Source organism: Tympanuchus pallidicinctus, unplaced genomic scaffold, assembly GCF_026119805.1.
Source record: "Tympanuchus pallidicinctus isolate F22 unplaced genomic scaffold, pur_lepc_1.0 scaffold12, whole genome shotgun sequence".
Classification (NCBI taxonomy): Eukaryota; Metazoa; Chordata; class Aves; order Galliformes; family Phasianidae; genus Tympanuchus; species Tympanuchus pallidicinctus.
The window spans coordinates 11,693,037-11,716,842 of record NW_026294637.1 but is presented as its reverse complement, the minus strand read 5'-3'; the positions used below and the strand labels follow the sequence as shown (position 1 = coordinate 11,716,842).

The 23,806-nt window shown below is 53.2% G+C and overlaps 1 protein-coding gene and 1 long non-coding RNA gene across 2 annotated transcripts; both read left to right on the top strand.

The window, feature by feature from the left end:
- Positions 1-1,005: 1,005 nt before the first annotated feature.
- On the top strand, positions 1,006-17,791 carry ONECUT1 (one cut homeobox 1). Its single transcript, XM_052672065.1, has 2 exons — positions 1,006-2,350; positions 11,276-17,791. Exons 1-2 carry the CDS (start codon positions 1,288-1,290, stop codon positions 11,563-11,565), a joined length of 1,353 nt encoding a protein of 450 aa, XP_052528025.1. The 5' UTR covers positions 1,006-1,287; the 3' UTR covers positions 11,566-17,791.
- Positions 17,792-20,302: 2,511 nt separating this feature from the next.
- Positions 20,303-23,806, top strand: LOC128075229 (uncharacterized). The gene is made up of 2 exons (XR_008203703.1): positions 20,303-22,028; positions 22,429-23,806. It is a non-coding gene; the product is annotated as an uncharacterized LOC128075229 (long non-coding RNA).

The window sequence follows — 23,806 nt, the reverse complement described above, 5'->3', positions numbered from 1 at the left end:
CGCACGCGGAGGTGCGTGGGGTTTTCATTTCAGGGAATCGTGTTTTTTTAGGGATAAAGACCCAAAGGCGTCACCTTGGAGGGCCGCGTATGCAGCTCTGGGCACGCAGCGGCAGCGAACTCGAAGTCCCCGCACCCGCCTGGGGCACGAGGTCAGTGCCCCGCTAACGCCGCAGCGCGACGAGGGGCCGGGCCCGAGCGCGGGATGCGCCGAAGCGCCCCGTCGGGCTCCGCTCTGCGCCGTGCCTCGGCCCAGTGCTCCGTGACGGGGCGACGCAGGAGCGGCCCAGGGTTCCCCGTGCCACGCACCGCGCTGACAGCGCCCCGCAGCGCGGCCGGGGCTGCTCGTGGAGGCAGAGCCCCGCGCCTCCTCTCAGGGCTGCCCCGTGCCGGAGTGCTGAGCCCGTCCCCACGCGCCGGCTCTGCCCCGACCCTCCCGGCCGCGGCCCCGCGGCTCTCCCGCAGCGCGCCCGCCCCGCGCCGCCGGCGGGGTCCGTTATTGTTAATGGGCGGACAATGGGCACATCTGCCCGTTCTGCCGGGATAAAGGCACCTCCGCTTACGAGGGGCCGGCGGGGGGGCCGCTTTTCTCTCTCTCCTCCTCCCTCTATTCTTTATTTCGGGGGGAAAAAAGGACCTAGCGGCCGCGCTGGGGCAGCTGCTCTCCGGGCACGGGCACGGCCCCGCAGCGCCTGGGGGAGGGGGGCGGTCACCACAGGGAGGTGGGGTGGGTGGGCTGCTGCAGAGTGGGGACACGGCTCACGGGGCGGGATCCGGGGGGAAGCGGGAAACCCCGCCCGGGCGGCCACCGCGAGGCTCCGGGGGGCCGCGCGGTACCGCGGCTGTGAGCGCTGCGCGCGGGGCTGGCCCCCTTAATAGGAGTGGTGACGTCACGGGGCGGGGCGCGCGGAGGCGGGGCGCGGGCGGGCGCGGGGCGGGGTGGGGCGGGGCGCGCATGCGCCGCGCGGAGCGCCGCGGCGCTGCAGCAGCGGAGCGGCGGCCAAACGGCGGAGCGCAGAGAGAGCCATGGCTAGAGATGGCGAGGGGCGCGGGCGGACGGCCGCCGCGGCTGCGGAGCCTGGCCTGAGGGAGCGGGGGCCCTAGGACCGAGCCGGCGTCGTCCCGCAAAAAATAAGAAAAACTCAGTTAACCACCAAAAAAAAAAAAAAATCAAACCCAAGCGCCACCAACCCAGCGGCGACGGCACCGAGACCCCTCCAGAGCCGCCGCGTCCCGCGGGAGGAGCCGGCCCGCGCCCGCCGCACCACACGGATGTGCGCGGCCCGCGATGAACGCGCAGCTGGCGATGGAGAGCATGGGCGACCTGCACGCGGTGAGCCATGAGCCGGGCGCCGAGCTGCTGGGCGGCCCCGCGCACCCCCGCGCCGCCGCCGTGCCGCCCCGCGGGCACCTGGGCGGCCCCGCGCGGCCCGCGAGCATGGCGCTGCTGGACGGCGGCGACTTCCACCACCACCACCGCGCCGCCGAGCACGGGCTGGGGGGGCCGCTGCATCCCGCCATGAGCATGGGCTGCGAGACGCCCCCCGGCATGGGCATGAGCGGCACCTACACCACGCTGACTCCGCTGCAGCCGCTGCCGCCCATCTCCACGGTGTCGGACAAGTTTCCGCACCACCACCACCACCATCACCACCATCCGCACCAGCGCCTCCCGGGCAACGTCAGCGGCAGCTTCACGCTCATGCGGGACGAGCGGGGCCTGGCGCCCATGAACAACCTCTACGCGCCGTACCACAAGGACGTGGCCGGCATGGGGCAGAGCCTGTCGCCGCTGTCGGGCTCGGGGCTGGGCTCGGTGCACGGCTCGCAGCAGGCGCTGCCGCACTACGCGCACCCCGGCGCCGCCATGCCCGCCGACAAGATGCTGACGCCCACCGGCTTCGAGGCGCCGCATCCCGCCATGCTGGGCCGGCACGGCGAGCAGCACCTGAGCGCCCCGCCCGCCGGCATGGTGCCCCTGGGCGGCATCCCGCACCCCCCGCACGGCCACCTGGGCGCGCAGGGCCATGGGCAGCTGCTGGGCCCCGGCCGGGAGCAGAACCCTGCGGTGGCGGGCTCTCAGGCGGGCGGCGGGAGCAATTCAGGGCAAATGGAAGAAATCAATACCAAAGAAGTCGCTCAGAGGATCACCACCGAGCTCAAGCGATACAGCATCCCCCAGGCCATCTTTGCCCAGCGGGTGCTGTGCCGCTCCCAGGGGACCCTCTCGGACCTGCTGAGGAACCCCAAGCCCTGGAGCAAGCTCAAGTCCGGCCGGGAGACCTTCCGCAGGATGTGGAAGTGGCTCCAGGAGCCCGAGTTCCAGCGGATGTCTGCTCTGCGGCTGGCAGGTGAGCGGAGCCGCGGCGGGACGAGACGGGCCCCGCGCCTGTGCCCGCCGTGCGGGGGTGGCTTGGGCCCCGTTCGGGCCGCGCTCGGCCCCGCGTTAACGCGCGGTGCCCGAAGTGCCCGCGGGTTGCTGAGCTCACACCGGGCGCCGACGCACGCGGTGGCCGCAGGTGCGGAGAAGCGCCTCCGGGAGGGCCGCAGTGCAGCTCCGGGCAGTGCCGCTGCCGGTTCCGCTTTGTCCCGCCGTGACTCGGGCCTCCCGCAGCGGAGGAATCGGCGGCGTTGCGCGGCCGGAACGGGGCCCGGGCTCTGCGCTGCCCAACGCCGCGCCCACGGGCTCGGGGAGCGCAGCGAGGCCGGAGCTCGGAGTGGGTCAGGGCTCTATGTCCGCCCGTGCCGGGCGGGTGCTGCGGAACGAGAGTCGCGCACAAACGTGCGGGCCCGGCGTGCAGGAGCAACGCCGTCGACTGGAGTCGTTCGGTTTTTAACGGATTGCTGTGGTGATCGTCGCGCGGAGCGTTGTGGCTTTGGTGTGGGGATGAAAGGAGCGCCCCGCGGCCGTCCGGGCAGGTCCGGGCCGCGGACAGGGCCCGGCCGGGCGCCGTGTGCGGCGAACGAAGCGGAACGCGTCTCCTATCCCGTGGCCTCCCCGCGCCTTCCCACCCCCGGCTTGTGCGGGACGCGGGTTTAATATGCCGTGAGCAAGGGGCTGTTAATTAAGTGATAGGTCTCCACTAATTTGTCCCTGGAGAACGCGAGACAGTCGATCCGCCGGGGTCACCAATCCGTTCCGGAGAAAACGAGGGAAGCCGCTCGTCTCCCCACTCGCAAACGCACCGACGCGCGGTGCGGGCAACCGGGGGACCCCCGGGGTGCGCTCGACCCGGCTCTGCGCTCGGGGCCGGGGACGGAGCGGCACCTCTGAGACGCGGCGCGGATCCCTTGTTCCTCCCGCGCCACCTCGGCTTCGGCCGCGCTCGGCGTCCAAGGTCCGAGCTCGGCAGCGCCCTTTCCGCCTCCTGCGCTCGCTGGGAGCCGCGCAGCCCCGTCCCGCGGGCGCTGAAGAGAGGCGGATGGGGGCCGCTTCCGACGTCGCCCAACGACCTCGGGGCCGAACCGTACGAACCGTGTCGTACGCCCCGAGCCCCGCTCGTGTGCACGGATCGCTGAGGAGCGGCTCCCCGCGGGGCCGCGCAGCCCTTTGTTCGCTCCCGGTGCGCCCCTGCACCCGGGCGGCAGAGCGGGGCGGTCCCGGCAGAGGGACAAAGCCTCGTCGTTTCGCGTCTCCTTTCCGACGCTACTGGACGGCCGGCACCGCGGAGAAGCGGCCCGCCGGGGTCGAGCCGTTCCGGCTGCCCGGGGCCGAGGGGACGCGGGGAGCAGCGCCCGGCCCTCCAGCGCCCGCCCCGCCCCGCCCCGCCCGGCCCCACCTGGGCCGCCCGCCGCACGTGCTCATTTGCATAGCGGCGTATCCCAGCCAATGGGGGCGGTCCTCGCAGCGCTCCTCCGGCCCGCAGGATTTGGCCCGCGCGCTGAGCGCCGCTGGCAGGAAGGGATGCAGGCGGGCTTAAGAGAGGCGGGCGGCGGGCGACCTCTGCGAGTGCGTCAGCTATCGATCTCATCTCGTGCAGGTTTTACATGTGTGATGACCTTACCGAATGGTAAAAACCTGCCCGGAGTGATAATGATGTATGAACGTCAATTCAGAATATCATAAATTACTCCAGTCGGCGGCAATTAAATTTCACGTCCCAATTATAGCTCACTCCCGGGCGTTTACGGACAGTTGGCGGCGGAAAAACGCCCGGCTTCTTCCCGCCGGTGTCCCAGGGCCGCAGGCGATGGGGAGATTCGGGGGGGACCCTCCCTGTGTCTCCGCCTCACACTCCAGCAGTCAGAGGGCTCGGGGTCTGCGTGGAAGCTGCTCAGGGGCCCCGGCGCTTCCCCGGGCTGCGTCTCGCAGCGTGAGCAGCACTGACCTCTTTCAGCCTCCATCTTATTCACCCTATGTCCCCTCTCCTCTCCATTCTCTCTTTGTCTGCCCTTCCACTCCCCCCCATATCGCTCAGTACGTCTCCGCTCGGCTGCTTCTCGCTCGCTCTTCCTTCAGCCCCACACCGCCGCCGCTGACACCTGGAGGGCAGCGAAAGGGCTCCAAGAAGAAACGCGGTTCGAAGGAAGCGCCCGGCACCGCCGCGGCCCGTCGGCATTTCCGAGCGGTTCTCCTTCGCGGTATTTCCCAGCGGTGCGGGCCGTCCGGAGGGGTTCGGGGGTGGCCTCTGCTCCGGGGGTGCTGAGCGCGGCGGTACCCTCTCTTCTCCTTCTTCTCCCCGCCCGCTGCATTCCGGTGACCGGGCTGTTGCTGTCTGTACCTACGCATCTTTTCTCTCCCCCCCGTCTCCTTTCTCTCTCCCAAACGAAATCTCGGCCAAGCAAAGCTCTGGGCAGCCTGCGAGGGTTTCTCACCAAATTAACTCTGCGAGGGTTTCTCACCAAATTAACTCTAAAGAAATCAATACCATAATCAGAGCGTTCTCCGCATTTATATGGAATCTGACGAGGGCCGCCCGCCCCGCTCTGGAGCCCGGTGCCGCTGTGGGCCCCGTGTTCTCCAGCCACGTCACTGTGGCGGGACCGACTCCCAGCCGCTTGCACGCACCGCATTCGCCCTTCGTTAGTGTCGGCCCGGCGGCTCCCGCCTCTCCCTTGTTCGTCCGTTCGTTCATTCCGATCCGCTGCGATTTTGACGAAGCGGCCTCGGAACCGCTCCATCCCTTCTGCTCGCGCCGCCCGGGGGCTGCCGTCGAACTGCCCCGGCCAAGTGCCTCCCGCCGTTCCCGTCGGCTCTGCGCCCTCTACTGACCGCCTCCGCGCCGGGCGGCGGTTGCCCGGGCCGGGACACGCCGACGGGACGGGCGGACGGATGACGGCGTGCGGCGCCATGCGGGCTCGGGAGCGGCCTGGATGGCGGCTGCTTCAGCACTGCGGACAGTTACCGGCGGCGCGGGGCGGCCCGGGGGACTCGGCCGAGGGTTCGTGGGAGCGCGCGGAGCCGTCGGGCGGTGCGGCTGTGCGCGCGTCGCCGGGACTGACCGCGCTCGGCTTCGGCTGCGGGACCCCGCGGGCCCCACGCAAGGACGGAGTCGTTTCGAGCGCGGGAGCCGTGTGCTCGTGGCCCGCCTCGGGGCAGTGCGGTACCGAGTGCGGCTCTGCCCGGTGAGCTCCGGGCTCCCGCTGGCTCTCTGTGGCTTCCGCACCTCCGCGTGCGCAGATCCAGAGCGGCGATTTCGCCGCAGACATCGATGTCTCGGGGTAGATCACCTCCCGGGGGAGACGAGACGGTCTTAGCGAAATTCTTCTGCAACGAAGCTCACTCGAGGTGTCCCGCTCCCGAGGAGGTCGGCCCCGCGATGCTTCTCACACCGCCACCGCTGGGGCACACGCTGCGGGGGACACCGAGCAGGGGGGGGGCTGCGGGAGTCCGCCCGGAGCTCGGGGCACGGCCGCAACACGGCAGCAGCCGCACTGCAGTGCTCCGGCTTGGGGACCCGGTGGTGGCACAGCCGTCTCAAGGACGCAGGGCAGCTCTCGCTGTTTGAGTACTGTCGGAATTGACGAAAGGCTTTCCAACTAGCGGGGGAGAAGTGGGGTCGGGCCTTAGGAAACAAGTCCGAGTGCCGCCCGCTCGGTACGTGCCTTCGAGGGCCTTTAAAATCCCAGCGAAGCTCTGGGAGCGGAGCGCGTCACTTCCACAGCCCGGAAACCCCATCTCGGCGGCTGCGGCGGAACCGGGGCTGGGGCGCCCACACGGCAGCGAGGCGAGGGGCTGCGGGGCCGGCCGCAGCCGGGCGCTGCGGGGCGGTGCAGCCGGAGCTGCGCGGCGCGGAAGCGGCGATCCGAGGTCGCCACCCAGGGGCCGGCAGCCGCCAGCGCTCGTAGGAAAGGAAGGGCTAACGTGATTAACATATTGATGGAGTCGCAAAAATCATTCATTAAGGCAATTTAATCTTTGCTATTAAATGTCCTTTCAATTCATTTGAGGTAATTAAGATGCCGTTAAAGTGATTAAATTCTAATTACTTATGCTAGACAAAGAAATATTTGTCACAGTAAAATGGTTAACTAAAGACCCAGCTCCAGAAATTCAGCATTTGCTTTAAATGATATAGCAGGAATATCGGGTGCTTCCCCCATTGATCCACTTAGTGGCAGGCCCTGGGTGGCCGTGGCAGCTCATGCAGGTGCTCACGGGTCTGTCAGCACTGCAGGCATGTGGAGCCTGGAACCCCACTGCAGAGTCATCACGCCTGAGCCCGCCTCGCTTTGTTATTCCGCTGGCAGCAAATTAAGGTCAGATTTTAATACAGTGCAGGCAGTGAGGTGTTTGGCACTGGCAGTCTCAGCTGGGATCCATGCGTTGGCAGGGTGATGTTGGGCTGTGAGCTTCCCTTGCAGATACATCCTTAACTCTTCTCATGTTGTGGAACAGCAAAAGGGGTGTGATGGCAGAGAAATAAGATCCAGAGCAAGTGATGTAAATACAGATTCCCAGAGAGACAAAGTGCTGGATGGTACCGGGAGGATCTAGAGAAGAGAACTGCCTGCCTTTAGCTCATGTGGTGAGGTCTCTGGCAAGGTAGCTTGTCAATTGTATGCCCCTCATCTTGTTCTCATATTCTCCCCAAATAGGAGGTTTTAGCAATTAGGAAAGATCTCTCTGCCTGCTCCAGAGGTGTTATTCCTATGACAAGGATGGAGCTTATCACCCTTAATTGTATGTTATCATCACTCTGAGTTTGCCATATACTTCTGGCTACTCACTCCCAGCATGTCCTGTAGCCATGTGACTGGGACCACCTCTGATGTCTGAACCAGCCTCAGCCTCTGATGGAAACCCCACTGGCCTGCCAAAGGCAGCCCCCTCTGGAGGAATTTCCCCCCAGGATACTTTCTGGGCTGTACTGCTGAAGGCTTTTCCCTCTCTGAAATTGCTGTTGGATGTGTTGCAGCGTTTCAAATGGAAAGCAGGTGATTTAGAGTCCCAGGGTGTTGGTGGGCCCCATTTGGATGGCCAAGGCAGGTGCCAGATTCTACAGATGGAACGTGGCAAAGATCAGAAAATGCATTAAAGAAGGGAACTCTGACAGGGTTTTGATGTCTGTGACACATGCCCTGCACAGATGGAGTCAGAATAGCAAAAAGATTTCATTTTGCCAGAGGAGGGGGAAAAGGGACCTTCACAAAACTTGTGAGAACTCTCGAGTCAATCTCCCGCATGCCTGCTTGTGTTTCCTGCAGCATCCTGGTCTGCAGCACTTTGGCTGGTTCCTGGTGCAGCGTGAACTCCACACTGCTTCCAGAGAACCCTGCACTGGAGCCTCTGAGAGAGGCATAATGCTGTTATTTTTTTTTTTTTCTCCTGCTTGTCTGAAGGAAAAATGCTGTGCTTATGGACAGTGACGTTTTGCTGTGCTTTGTCCCAGTGGCTGCTCCCCCACACCAGCAGTGTCTGGTGTCTCAGTGTTCATGGCTGTCTTTCCATCTTGAAAAGGAATCGTGAAGCAGGGAGCCCTCAGGGTGCTGCGTGCTCCCTTGCTGTTACCCGCTGCACCTGCAGATGTGTGTGCCTCAGCTCCATCTCCCCTAGGTGCTTGAAAGCAGCTGTGCCACTGAGGGTTCCTACGGCCTCCTCCTGTGTATAGTTCCTGGCTCAGCCTCCTGGACACGGCTGTGGTGGGACTGCAGGACAGCGTGCTCAGAGCAGTGAGGAGATGTGCAGAGCTCCCCAGCGCCAGCAAGTGAGCGCAGCCACATCCCTCAGGCGGCTCGTGAGGAACAAAGGGAGACAAAACTGGATTGATGGGCTGTATCAGGAGAATTGCATGTGTCAGAAATATCTGCTGCTCAGGGCACAGGAAGATAGAAGTGACGGGGAGAGGCCAGAGTTCAGCACTGGATTTATAGGGCTCCTTCTAGCACTGATAATATTGCATTGTCATATCTGCACCTGTGTTGCCAGGCTCAAAGGGACTATACTCTGCTGTGTTGTCTTTTTTAAACTAGGCTTTCTTTAGGCTCTTTCCAAAGGCATCGCGAGGTGCTTTGCTGTTGGGCGGAGGGCAGGGCTGGCTGTGCTGTGTGCTGTGCATGCTGCGCCGTGCTTACATCCGTGCATCAGTGTATGGTAAGCAGTTCTAAGACGGGCTCTGGCGTTTTACCAAAAGAGGTGCCAGCTGGTGTTGGTGAGGCCTGTGCCTCCAGCAGCTGCCCCTGCCACAGGAGCTCTGGCGCAGCGGGCGCTGCTGCTGTGTGGGCATGGCCTGGGCAGCGCTGCCTCGCAGCAGGCTTCACCTCGCTATGCGCATTTGTTCCCTGGCAAGCTGGAAGCTATAATTTATTATTAAAATTGATTGGCTCCAATGCAGGAAAAACGATCGTCAGGAAACCCTATTACGGTTTTTCATTATCACCATTATTTATTTTTAAGTGCTATTAATATTCCCGGGCCCAGACAAGGCAGAAGATGGAGGCGGGAGCCGCCTTCCCCGCTCAGGCAGAAGCCTGGCAGCCCTGCTGTGAGCTCTGTGAGCCAGGGAGCTTTACCATGGGCCAGGCCTTGGAACCAGCAACCTGTGTGATAGTTTGTGAAAGTTCCATGTCCCTGCTGTTCTGTTTTGGTCTCTTCCCTCCATCAGCCAGCAAACAGCTCATAGGAAGTCAGTCCCAGCTTGCATGGTATCGCCGGTCACCTGCACAGTGAGGTGCTGGACAAACTGGAGAGAAGCAGGACATACTGAACTCTGAAATCTCTGACATACTGAACTCAGCTTATTTGCATCATGGAACTGACAGAATTTGTTCTATTCTGCTCAGCAGTGGGCACTTTTTTCTTACCCATGGGATGTTGCTAGCAGTAGTCATACAGCTGAACTTTGAGAGCAAGGTATTGGGTAACTGCTGAGACATTTTCTAGGGAAATAATTATCCAGGAATGTTAAATCTCAGAAGCAGAAGCTCAGGTAGACATGATACGCGAGTTTCACAACATGTGGCTGTTTTGTTCTCTGTGATTTCAGAGAACCCTTGTGCTCAGTGGTGATGGAAGCCCCGAGGTCAGCACAGCCAGGTGAGCCAGCTCTGTGTTCCTGCTGATGTGGGCTGCACTGCTGGTGTAATTGGGGCTGCGTGGCAAATGATAGTCTCTCTGCACAGTCTGTTCAGGTGAAAGCTGGGATTTGTGTTGTCTTTGGAAAGGTGTAAAGCAGTGAGAGTAGAAATGAGCTGCTGGGGGCAGCTGATGTGGAGTGGGTTCAGCTTGCCTCTTTAGCTTCTCCCTCAGGAGCTTCTGACCTCAAATGTTGAGGGGTGTAAAAGTTGAGATTCCGTCTCTCTCTCCTGCACTCCTCATTTTGAATACCAACTGGTAACTGACAGACTATTCCTGCAATAGTATTTTTAACCCACGAGTTATCAATGTTTACTTCCAGTTGGGACCCAGAATTATTTCTGAATTCAGTGTAACTATTTCACTGATCCCTGCAGTGGGTTCACCAGCTTAGTTCCGTGAGAAACCTGTTGCATCAAACCTGTTTTTCAACCCAGAAGTGATACCATATTTTAGAGGTTAAGATGTAACTTCAAAGCACTCTTCAAAGGTTTTCAGATAAAAATAGCCATAGAAGATGTGAGTCTGGCACATCAGTCCTTATGATCATATGGAGGGGTGCGTGGCTGAGACCCACACCATTAGCCTCTGCAAAAGCATCTGCATGGATGGGGCTGGAAGGCAACTGGAGGGGCAGACGGTGGGTGACCGTTCTTCTGTCTCCCTCAAGCAGATACACCCTAGTGACAATGCTGGCCCTGGGTAACAATAAAAGGTGGAGGAAGGATCTTTGTAAAATAATTTGCTGTCTTCATTCTATATCCATGAGATAGATGGTTTTAATATGATCAGCACTGATCTCCACAGAAATAAGGGCTAGGATCTCCACAGAAACAAAGGCAGAACATCCATATTCTTTTCAGAAATACCTCCCTAAATCAGCATTAAAGGACACTGTTAGAGCAGGAAAAAAAAAAGAGGAAACAGACAACTTCAGACTCTTTTGAAAGTGAGACAGACCAATCTGTCCTCCCAGGGAACCTTTTTATCCTGGCTAAATGCTAACAATATGAGCTGGCAGGCGGTCAAAGGCTGCAGGGGACTTGGAGCTGTGCTCCCAGCTCCTTGGTTTCTGCTGAGCAGGTGATCTGCAAGGCAGATCTGGGGTTGTACGGCCTGTCAGTGGTGTGTGGTGTAACAGCTCTCTGAAAGGGAGCGGAAGGGAGAGAGAGGACAGAAGAAAGTGGAATTGCGTAAGGAAGAGTTGGTGTGCCATTGTTCTGTGTGAAAAGATGGGTTCTTTTAGTCATCATTCTGAGCTTTGAGATGGTATCAGAGTCCTGTTTTCTCCCAGTTCCTTATTTCTCAGCCAAAAAAAAGAGGAAAACCATCAGCAACAACAAAACAGAAATGGATTCGCAACAAATAGCGAGGATTAAAAATGCACGAAAGATTGACTTAAGAGCTCTGTGAATTTCCACTCTACGTTCGAGGGATGTTGCATAGTTCAACCATGTCAAAATTTAACCTTTCAGGGACAGCTTCACTGAGTTTTAGCAGACAATGGCAAAGGCATTTTTTAATTTATTTCCCTTAATTTTTCATTGCTTATAATGTGTTAAAAAATAAACCCTTAAACTTGTCTTTAAACTGACTTGTGCAAGTGCCTGTCGGTGGACCCACAAAACCTGCATGTAAGTGCATGTCTTATCCCATGCCACACATCCTTGCCAAATGTAGAAGCCAAAGTGAATGCTCCTTTTATTCTGGTTGTCATTTACCACTCTGCCAGACCTCTAACCAGTGCTCCGCTTTCTTGCAGCGTGCAAGAGGAAAGAACAAGAGCACGGGAAGGACAGAGGGAATACCCCCAAAAAGCCTCGGTTGGTCTTCACGGATGTCCAGCGTCGAACTCTACATGCAATATTCAAGGAAAATAAGCGTCCATCCAAAGAATTACAAATCACCATTTCCCAGCAGCTCGGGTTGGAGCTGAGCACCGTCAGCAACTTTTTCATGAATGCACGGAGGAGGAGTCTGGATAAGTGGCAAGACGAGGGCAGCTCCAATTCAGGCAACTCATCTTCATCAAGCACTTGTACCAAAGCATGAAGGAATTACCACAAACTAAACCTCGGTGGAAAAGCTTTAAAAATAAATAAATAAATAAATAAAGACAGACCGGGACCTCAAGATAGCAGGTTTATACTTAGAACTATTTGAAAAAAATGTTATTTATAAGTCCAAAGAAACCAAAGACTTATTTCACCTGCATTATGACTTTGTTCTAAGACACACGCTTTAGTAGGATGACAACTTGCAAAAAATAAAGGAAAGAAGAGAGTGAAATGGAATGAACAAAGTGGAACACGAAGAGAAGAAAAGTAGACCACTGGTCTCACACCTTCATCCATGATCATCTCCACCGTCCTTGGCTGTGTAGTGGTTTGGAGCATAGTGATTTCTTGTCATTGAATGGACATCTTGTCAGATATGGCTCTTCATTTCCACAGCGATCGCCATGAAGGTGTGCAGTGTGTCCGTGCTGTGTACACACCGGTGGTAGGGACTGAGTCAGAGCTGGTTGGCAGAGAGGGTCGTGCGCGGCATGGCCAGCAAGGCGTGGAGTCGTCCGAATGCATTTGAATGGTAGTGTGATTTTTGCTGTTTTGGTGTTTGAGCTTCCCCGGCGCGATGCCCGGACACGAGTTCAAACTAGGCAGAGAAATTTTGAATGGTACCTAAACCAGTGCATTCTCTTTGTTTGTTAAGGAATGTTCAGATTTAAAAAAGGGAAACTATTCCATCCATAAAAGTTGACTAGCTACCAAAGAACACATTTAATAATTATATTGCAGGTATTTTATTGCAATGATTTTAATATTCCAAAGCTATTTTTACACAAAATACTATGTAGAGTTATAGGTATAAACTAATCTAACTGTATAACACATAAAACTTGTAATCAAGACTGTTATTTGCCATTAGTAATGTCACATTCTTGTTTCTTTTCACGAATGGCAAGAAAGAATGGCACAATGGGGCTGGGGCCCAACACCTGGTCAATGCTCATTGATGTTAGGGAGCTCTTTTTTCTTTCTTTCTTTCTTCTTTTTTTAACCTACTGACTTTTCTAGGCAGAGGAATAGCGATATATGTGAAGACTTGGGGGTCTTTTCCCACTGAAAGCTGGTAGGACATCAGGTAGTGTGGATGGCAGCAGCTCTGGCAGGAGCTCTGGACGTGCCGTCGGAAAGCCAAGTCATGGCTCCTCTGAAGTTGATAGCAGTGTTCCCATGACACAAAGGCACAGCCTATTGTCACGTGGCTTCCTGTCCACGTGCATCAGGCTGAGCTTTCTTCCGTGCATTCTTTCTTGCTCATCTGTTAATCCAAATACTGCATGAAGTAGTTTAAAATTCATAGTTGGAAAGTTTAACTGCTCTGTTGCTGATAGAACCTCAGAAGATAAACCGTCCCATCCCTACTCTGATAAGTAAAAGTAAAAAGAAAAGCATGCAACATCTGCAAACTGAATTTTAGTGTAAGGGGAAATTAGACTTTAAAAACCAATTGGACTTTAAAAACAAATTTTAAATACATGTGCTTGTTAGATTTCTACTGGTGTCCTGAATTTCTGTCATAATTCTACTAGGCATATTAAATTCCAGAGTAACCAAATATGCAGGTTAGGCCCAAGAAATAGGCAATCTTACACTCTTCTCTTCTCTTCTCTTCTCTTCTCTTCTCTTCTCTTCTCTTCTCTTCTCTTCTCTTCTCTTCTCTTCTCTTCTCTTCTCTTCTCTTCTCTTCTCTTCTCTTCTCTTCTCTTCTCTTCTCTTCTCTTCTCTTCTCTTCTCTTCTTTCTTTCTCCTTTTAAGGGAAATTAAAATTCTAGGTAAACTAGAATTCTTCCAACATCAGCCATATACAGATTTTTGTGATGCAGCCCCTCAAATACCAGTGGCACCATTTATTTCCCAAGATGACAGGGTCTAGTCAGGTTTCAGGGTACATAGGTAACTTCCAGTAGGTGTTTAGAATTAAACTAAAGTATCTCTTTATTAAAACACATTCAAGTAAAACCAAGTAAAACAGATATTTCTCCCCGTTTTTCTATGTTAAACCCAGTTTAAGAATGTCAAAGCAAATGCCTATTTAAACATAATCTCCAAGGCTTTAGAACTTCTAGCTTACCTTAAAATTTAGAGAGCTCTCTTTTAAAGTGTTCCATTCCCACCAGAGTATAACTGACAAATACTAACAAGCTCACCTATAAAGCATCTTATGAATGCAGTTTCATTAGTGTGAGATTAAAAAAGGACAGTGATAACTAATGTTTTAGGGTTTGTTTTGTTTTGTTTTGTTTTCCCAGTAGAACACTGCTTTGTAACGTACCTATAGTTTAGAAAAGAAAGCCTTATTTATTTAAAACTTGAGAATTTAAAAATGCAGGGAAATTCAAAGTACATCGCCGCATTTTTTAGCATTTCCATTGTATTGTCCTTAGAGTCTGCTTGCTGAAACCAAAGAGAACTTTCATACCAGCATTAAATTTGCACCCAATATGCAATTTCAGGATCTCTGATACACACCCACACGAGCCCCTGAGTAGATCTATGTGTTCATATATGCACGCACATGCCCTGTATATGTGTGTATACATGCACACGTATCCACACACCAAAACTGATGCACAAGTTATAGATTTTAAGTGTTGTTTTGTTTTGTTTTTTTACATGCCTGTTGAGGTATCTGTAAACCTTTTGATTTTTTTATAAGCCATGGAGAACAAAACCACCCTTGCCACAAGCAATACGCGCTTCGTACTCAGAATAGACCAAGAACCCACTTTTCTTTAATTGCGTTCAGCCCGTGCAGTGGATCCCTACGGGACTGCTCCCCTGTGCCCAGGCACGGCACAGCCCCATCCCATCGCTGCTGCTCGTCGGCTGCCGTCCCTTCCCTGTGCCGTGCCGCGTGTCACACCCGTCCTGTTCCCGTTACGTTAGTGTCCGTCTGTCCACCTGGATGAGATCGGGGCTTCACGCCCGACAAACTGGAAATTAGTTTCAGATTCCATACCCAAAGGACCTGAAAGTCTGCCAGGAACATTTAGGAGAGGAGCGGAACCCAGTCTGCCATGGCTCCACGGGGCTTCGTGGCACGAGGGCGTCAGGGGCGTGCGTTCGGCCCATGGGGGCTGCCAAAACCATGCCGACCCCAGGCAGTGTGGTTCAGAGGCGAAGCACCCGTCCCACCCTAAGGGCGCTGTTGGCTCTCTGGGGAGCAGGCACAGCCCTGGATGGCAGCGCTGCTCGGCTCGGCCCCAGGAGGCTTCCAGGGCCTTGTCCTCCTCTCCTCACTCAGGTAAAGCCATGCGAGCCGGCGGGGCCGTGCCGCTGCTCCTGCAGGCGGTGCCGACAGCTGCCTTGGGTGCGGGGCTGGCAGTGGGCACAGCCCTGGGTGCTGCTGGAGGGCACAGCCCAAAGGAGCCCCAGGGCCTTTCTCCCTGCTGTGAGCCGCCTTCTCGCCCCTTCCTTCCACCACTCTTCCTCCTCTCCTCCTTTGTACATAAGAATGAAAACTATGCATTTAGCAAACAAAGAGAAAGCACTTACCCTTTTCTATCCAGCTGCGTTTGGGTGCATTCAAAGGTCCAGAGGCTAATTTTGAGACTTTGCTTAGCCTTCTGGTTTATTATTGTGGTGTGGTTAGCTTTACAATACATTTGGTAACTATTTGCTAAAGACAAAGAAGCAAAAGGTAAGGAATAGCTACTTCCACGTGTTAAAAAAAAAAAAAAGAAAAAAAATGAAAAAAAAAGAAAAAAAAGAAAAAAAAAAAAGAAAAAAAGAAAAAAAAAAAGAAAAAAAAGTGTGTAAAGATCTACTATTTATAGTGTGAACCAAAGACGCTACCTCACTCGATTTCCATTGGTGATTTTAATCACATTGATGATACCAAAGAATACCAAAGATTTTTCATGCACGGCCTCGGTCTGTGAAGGGAACTCCTCCCCCCCCTCCTCGCCTCTCCCAGTGCGTAGATGCGTCTGCTCCTTGTAGCGATGACGGTAACCTGATGAATGCTTCTCTTACTACAACTCTACTGCTGACGATGATAAGGATAATAATAATAAAGCTCTAGGCAAACATGTTGCAAACTTTGTAAACTCCTAGGACGAGTGCCTTGCTTGAACCAAAGTGTTAAACCGCTGTTGACCTCTTTATCTCTCACCTTATACTCTTTGAATACCTCAGCCTGTTAGAAAGGCCACTAATGAAAAAAGGAATAATTCTTCACCGTGGTGCTTTTTGCCGTGCAACCATGCAATGAAACTTTCTTTGATACCAAAGGAAAATGTTTTTTTCCACTTTCTTGCTGACAAACCAAAGGTTCCTTCCTCCTTCCCCCGCAAGCAGCGTGAGTCCCTCAGCCCAGACAGGCCGTGCATTGCTTTTACCAATTCCTCCAAATACCTCATAGTAATAAATCGTTAGGGTTACGTTGTATAGAGAGTCTATGTGATAAGGCAGAACTTACTAGTTTGATAATTGTTAAGGTTACTTAAAAGAAGCTTTATAATTCTTATTTATTTTGTAGGGGTTGTTTTGTTTGTACATTCCTTTTTTATTGCTGTGGTCGGGTTTGGGTTTCTTCTAATTCTCTTTTGGCAGAACTTCTCTGTTATACTCAAGGAAGATCCTATTCCTGGAAACGCTTCTAAGTGGGTAAAGATCGCTGGTTGCAATGAACGCGAGAAGGGGAAAAGCGGCTTTGATTTCTTTTGTTTGGGTTGGGATGCTTTGTGTTTGCTAGTCGACGTTCTTTTCACAGGGTAAAAAAAATATTATCTGCTGTGATAAATGGTTCCTATTTTTTCTCTATAATGTGCTGTGATTTTTAATTTAATTACATTTTGTATACACTTATTTAATCACTGCTTTAATTTATGACTATGTAGTTTAAAAAGAAATTGTATATAGTAGATTCAAAAATGGCCAAAGCTTTATGTTACAATCTTTTCATTCTCGATGCCGAGATAAACTGAAGGAGAGTGCTTCTCTTGACTGCAGGGTGTGTCTTCAGGCTTGTCTTGGCGTGCACTTCCACGCGTGTCCCAAACACTGCCAGGTTATCCCCCAGCCTCCCTCCCCTCGGCCCTGTTCATGCCAAAATGAGTGTTCCAAGGTAGTGCTTTTGTCACATAGAGAGCAGAAAGGCATTATTTAGCACGTTCTCCTTTAATTTATTTGTCTTTTTTTTTTTTTTTTTTCTAGAAAGGTTCCTTAGGGGGTCAGACCCGCGCGTCCAAAGCATTTTGGTTGGTTAATGCTTCGAGGCACCGGCGTTTGTGAGACCCGGGGCACCCGTGGGGTGGGTGGCTGCTGCCAGCTCGGTGTGTGCCCACAGGCTGCACTCCTGGGGGGAGCAGATGGGGGCAGATGGGGGTGGCAGGGATGGCAGGGATGGCTGCACCCAGCTGGCAGCGCTCAGGCCCTGGCCGCCGCCGGGCCACCTCAGTGCCACCCATGGTTGTAGGCTCCTGGAGGGGGCAGCTCGGGGCCACAGCAGCACCGCAGGGCCCCGAGTTGGCCAATGGGCAGAGGTGCCACCATCCCGCTGGGGGACCGCGTGCCACCCTGCTCAGCTCCAGAGGGGAACAGCAGTTTTGAGTTGAGGAGAGTAATGACAATGATAATTCTGCAAAGCTGACGGTGGCATCACGGCACAGAAAATAGGATGCCGCTCACTTGTATTTTATTTTGCGTAAAATAATAGGTTCTGTTTCAACTAAATGTTGTGTATGACATGATTTGTGACGGATGTAAATATTTCTTTCCATGCACAGTAGGTGAGCTCCAGGTGTACGTTGTTTTTGTTCAGGGGATGTCGGAGGGGTTGAGGGAGGGAAGGACGAGGGCAGGGTTTGAGCTTTTGGTCAGAAGTTACACTTTCTAGATACATTTTTATACTTCAAGTATTGAAATGGGGCAATAAAGATGCTCTGAAATGCAGGATCATTAAATGGTCTGTTGGTAAGCATTGGCTAAATGTCTGCTTTTAATACATAAACCGATGCCGTGCAATGACTTATGTGTCACGTGGAGGGAGGAGACAAAGTATTAGTCTGCGAATCCAGCATTAGCTATTGAACACTGGACAGAAGTATACTTAGGAAAAAAAAAGAAAGTTTCCTTTTTCTGTTTTAGTCGTTTGATTTCTCATGGTATGTTCTGCATTTATTGCATAATCGTTGTGGAATCATTTTAGTTTCGCAGTACGAACCGAACGGCAGTATTAAACGACAATAAACTGACGGCGTTGTCTCTCACTCGCTTTGCTACTTGTCTTCATCCCGTGCCCGCTGCCCAGCCCGGCCCTGGGTCAGCCCGGCCCCGCCCCTCCTAGCCCCGCCCCCCGCCCCCTTAGCCCCGCCCTCAAATTGAGCCCCGCCCCCCTTCGGGCCCCGCCCCCTTCCCGCGTGGCCCCGCCCCGCCGCCAGCCCGCCCGCGCCGCGCAGGGGGCGCCCGAGACAATCAGCGGCTGCGGCAGCGGCGGGGCGGCGCCCACCGCGCGGGCGGGGCGGGGCGGGTGGGAGCGGGCGGCCGCGGCGCCCTGCTCGGTTCGCCCATTAGGAAGCAGTCGTAGTTTATGCGTCGCATCTGCATTTCAGACCGATTATTGTACCTAATGACGGTTGGTTGCTAATATTTCCTCAATCTCTCTCTTAGTCAAGCGCTTCTTCTGTATTTTCGTGTGTAGCGACGTGTAATGCGCTAGGCATTATCGGCTTTGTTTCAGAGTATCTCCTGTACTGCGTTAAATTTCCTTACGTTCCTTTTTTTAAGCTTTGCTACTGTTCTCACTTTATGCCGTGCAATATCATCTGCTGTGTTTGCTAAGCAAAAAAAAAAAAAAAAAAAAGGAAAAAAAAAAAAGAAAAATGGAAAAAGAAAAAAAAGGAAAAAAGAGCAAGTGATGATGTCATCATGCTTTTCAGTGTTAAAATGTTTCAGCGTTTATGTAGTCACAAAAATGTAGTAAATAAAAGGTTGGATTTTCCAGCACTTTACATTTAGCCATCTCTTGCCTCCTTTGTGTGTGCGGGTATGGATGTCACCACGGTAATCGGCGGGACGGAGTCCGCCTTGGGCCCGCAGGATGAATGGTTCATTGCAGGAAGGGATATCGTGTCCCTCCCCCGTCGCTGCTGTACTGCCCCACGGCCCCACAGGGCCCATCACACACCCCATCACAAGGCACCATGCTGGGACAGCCCCACACCACCCAGCCAGCCCCTAATGAGGGATCAGCGCCTGCCACAGAAGTAACGGCCTTATGGGCAGTGAGCTGTGCTGCCGAGACGAGGATTGGCCCTTCATTACTCCCCTAAATCACAGCATCAGCTGCCTTTATCCCAGTGCACGGCCTGGGTGCCACTGGCACGGTTTTCTCTTGGGGCTCTGCAGGTTGGGCCTACTGTGAGGTTTCCTTGTGCTGCGGAGTGGAGGAGGTGTTGGGCTCCTGTCAGGGCTCCCCTGAGGCTGCTGTCGTGAGGCTGTGCTGGGAACCAGAGCAGTGCCCATCCAGGGCAGGCACAGTGGAGAGGGAGGACCCCATCCCCAAATCTGCCCCTCATCACCAGAGGCGATGCCGTAGGACCTGCCCTCACAGCATCGCCTGGGCCAAGCGATGTCCCCAAGGGTTCCTTGCTGCTGGGGACACCAGGGGGCCTGCACAGCTTTTTGCATGTCTCAAGGCAAAGTGACTCCAACACACGCATCCCCTATGTGAGTGTGCTCGGGAAGTGCATGTGGAAAATGCAGAAGCCTGAGTGTCACAGGCTTTGTCTGCTGAGCAGGGCCACACAGCAAGGAGCAGAGGCAGCGAGAAGGAAGGAGCAAAGCAGGTATGTGCTGGGCTGAGCAGCATGGTGGTGGCAGCTCAGGTGCCCCTGATGCTCTGCTGGTGGTGCTGGTAGTTAACCAGCAGGGCTGATGTTGCTCAGAGGAACAGAGCTGAGATGCTATAGGAGTGACTGTGCTCGGCACAGACACCCTGGTGACGTGGGGACGAGGACAACAAATCTCCCCAGGGACTGGAACCTCCCCAGCGATGCACAGAGATCCGATCTTGGTGCAGCATTCAATCAAGTCAGTGACACGGATCAAAGGATACTGCCTTAATCGCCCGGCTAGGCCGCAGACATCGTTAGTTACTCATTATGATGTGTTGATGCTGGCGCGCTCACTGCCGGTTGTGTACGCTCACTATCAGACATTTTTCTCATCAAATGGGATGTCAATAGCTTAACATCTTAATGAGTTACAGTCAATACCCATTGCAATAAGGCTGGTCTGTTCTCATGATTCTATCTGCCCTCAGGGTTTTCATTACAATGACTGCTTTTTCCAGGTAACTGATAGAGGAGCTATGGAAATTCCATGTAGGAAGGAGCATTTGCGATGCTTCTCACAGCGACAGGCCCAGGGCTGGAGTTTGGGATGCAAAAGCCACATCCAAATTGTCTTTTATTTTAAAAACCTCTGTTACTTAGGAGAGGACAGTAGAAGCTTCCCAGCTCCAAGTTAAATCCTGGATTAGCTTTTTTTTTTTTTTTTTTTTTTGCTGTTTATGGCAGTGAAGACCTGTGTGGCTGCTGGATCTACAGGAAACAGAAAACTCGTCATATTTTTAGAATAGCAAAGAGCTGCTGTGATTCACACACGAAAATGCCGTGTCCTAATGCCCTTCATGCTGGAGGTGTACAGGTGAGAACTGTGACCCCCAGCCCAGCAGTGAGCTGCCAGCCAGGCTCCATCCACAGCAGCAGCAATGGGTGGGTGTTCCCTGTTATCCCCATTATTAGGGTATGGGTAGCATTAAAGATAATGCACTCTGTGTTAATTTAAAAGGGTTGTTTCAATCTCAGTCTTGCTGAGTGGGGAGTCATCAGTGTGAGGATACACATTAAAAACAAATCCTAAGTCACTGAAGAATTGTACAGCCCTGCTTTTTCAGAGCATTTGATCTTCGTAGTGCTTTAGCTTGCTCCTTCCTTACATCCTGTGTAGATTTTTACATTACACCTCACTTGGCAAACACGAATTGCAGGAAGTCAGGAATTGCTGGGAACAGGAGCACTGTGTTCGGGTGTCGGAGCTGCGCCCCACGCCTCAGGGAAGAGAACAGCAGTGCTTGAAGGGCTGGAGGGACCCAGAGCCTCAGTTCTCCTTCTCCAGCACAGGGGAAGAAGCGTTTCCCTCCCCCCCTGAGTGCTGACACGTTTAGTCCAATCTGACTTGCAAAGAGCGTTGTGGGCCTTATGGAAAAGGTGCTACAGAAATCACAGAATATTTTCCTGCTCTCCCTGGCAGGGCAGCACTAGTGTTATGGATGGTCCTGCTGCCATGCATCTCCCTCTGGCTGACAGTGGGAGCAATTCATGTATATAAAGCTAAGGGGACCATTTAGAAGGCTCTTGCTCTAAATAATCTGCTAACACTTGTGATGTACTGAAAGCTGAAAAGCTGAGAAGTTGCTGTTTTCAGGGGATTTTACAGCAGAAATGTGCACACGTGTGGCTTGGGAGCTGCACAGGAAAAGAGCTGGCTCTCAAGCAGTGTATTTTCTTTACTCCTCCTTCTATTTCACAGCCCTCATTATTCATTTTTCAGTTTTACTGGTAGTTTATAAGTTAACCAGCTGTTCTTTAACACTGTTCTCTTATTTCAGGTTTTCTTGATTGGATCGGAAAGAATGCAGACCCAGCCTGGGGCAGAGGGAGCGGGGTGGCCAGAGCCAATGACACAGCCTGCACACAGTAGGGTTAGCAGGCGCCTGTTTTGGGGAAACCCAGCTTATAATTTAGAACAAGCCTCTAATTCTGATTCGGCATTTATATTTGTGGGAAATGCTCCCCAGGAGAGCATCCAGTGCAGCACAGCCACTGGCAGCCCAGCAGCCAACACTGATGCTCCAAATCTTTTTTGTGTGTTTAGAAGTGTATTCCTGCCTACTCAGCCAAAATGAGGGTGTTGCTTCAGTCTCACCAGACTGGAAATCATACAGGCACATCATATGGAAAACAAACGATTATAAATGTGCAGCCCTTCACCAGCAGTTACAGCTCGTCCTTCCTCCCTGCCTGGATTTCTGTATTCTGCCTTAACTCAGTGGTTTCCCTTATGTTTGTTTGTTTGTTTTCTTTCAATGGCAAATGATGCTTAAAATACCACAGTCAGAACTGCTCCTCTGGCATTGTTAGTGTTTGCTGTGTTCTTCATCTACAGTTTCTGAGGATGAAAATGAGTCTTAAACATCTCGAATAGCTGACAAGGTAATACTAGCAAATCACGAATGAGTGATTGATTTATGAATTTGTGTAAGTATGGCCACTGGACACCTCCCTGTCTGTGTACGTGTGTGCCCTGCCTTGCCAGGTACAACCTCACTCATGGAATAACGTTTTTTCTATGCCTGCTGCAAGCGCCACACAGAGGAGCCTCATTGCTCTGCAGAGACTGTGCCATGAAAAACAAACACTGACACCCAAACTCTTCCAGCAGGTAAACACGGCCTAAAACACTGCATAAAGCAGCTGGTGTGCTGTGGGGAAGGGAAGGGAAGGGAAAGGAAGGGAAGGGAAGGGAAGGGAAGGGAAGGGAAGGGAAGGGAAGGGAAGGGAAGGGAAGGGAAGGGAAGGGAAGGGAAGGGAAGGGAAGGGAAGGGAAGGGAAGGGAAGGGAAGGGAAGGGAAGGGAAGGGAAGGGAAGGGAAGGGAAGGGAAGGGAAGGGAAGGGAAGGGAAGGGAAGGGAAGGGAAGGGAAGGGAAGGGAAGGGAAGGGAAGGGAAGGGAAGGGAAGGAGTCCTCACTGCAGCCTGTACCATCCCTCTGGCACTTCTGTTATACAGCTTCTATGTATGCTAGGTGGGCATTCGTGTTTTGCTCCTACATGTTTTCCTCTAGTTAAACCAAGCATGAGTTTATGGTAACTGAGCTTCCAGGGGCAGCAAGCACCATGGCCCAAACAGGAAATTTGAAGTCTGATTTTGCTAGGCAATGTGTGAGTACAGAACTGATTGACACCTGGGTACCTCTGCTCTCTGAGTAATGATTCCAAAAGGCCAGTGCTTACATTCAGACATAATTTCTATACCGTGCCTTTGACAGGCAGATGAAGGCAGGTGTGCCCATGAGACTGGCTGGCTTCCATTTGCACTACCAGCTGCTGCCATACCGGTGCAGTGGAGCCACGTTGAACTGGTGCTTGGAGCTGTGGCCAGGTAAGGCTTTCAGCATCGGCTGTGCAAGGGGAGGCTGCTACCAGTCTGGGAGGTGCTGCATGCAAACAGGTACTCTGAGGGGAATGCACTGCTGGCGTGTGGGCACACACAGGAGGTGTGTGAGGCTGAGGTGGTGCATGCACTGCTGGGGTGAGTCCTTACTGCAGCAAGGCTGTGCTGGGACACCAGGGAGGCATCACCATGAGTTAGAGTGGTCCCAAGGATGCTGTCGCTTGCAAGCTTTGGATGAGTCCTCTCCCATCTTTGCCCTCAGTCCCCTTCACAAGCGATATGCCTATTAATTTAAAAGGAAAGAAAAAAGATTGCAAGTCCTGATATGATGCTTTTCTTTACCAAGTGAAATGCTGAAAGCATTAAATGTGTAAAGTGAGGGATGTTGTGAAACGGTTGAGGAATGGCTTTACGTGCAGCACGTGTTTGTTGTATTTGTTGTCAGCAGTAGCCACACTGCTGACAGCTGATGATGGTTTGCCATTGGCTCTGGATGTGGAAAAGTGGTCTCAATGACAGCAAACAAATAGATTCCTTACAATTAGATCAAGGCCGCGGACTCTTAGCATGATTGCTGTGACAAGGCCCTGTTTTTTGCAACATGATCCATGTATACAAATCCCACATGGAGCAGAGGACAAAACTGCAGTATTTATTTGACATTTCAGTTGAGAAGGAGAATAAACGTGTTCTGTACTCATCTTTTTTTTTCAGCAAAAACAATTAACTTTGGAACAAGGGCTTTGATCTCTATCTCTGACATCACCTTTACACTGATGTGATCCTATAGGCTGCCGTGGGTCATTGCTGATTCACACTGGTGTGAGCAGGGAACAAACAGGCTCTGTGCTTATGGGGCAGTGAAGGTGTTTATATTCTGTGAAAAGAAAGAAAATCGGTTACACATCTTAAGAGGTAAATAAGTTAACCAAGAAATTCAGATGGAGCCAAAAGCATTATAAGCAAGGATACTGCAAGAATGTTCTAACTGTACTGCTAGTTTAAAAATATACATAGCCTAATTAAGTAAAGATTGACTTAGCTATAAA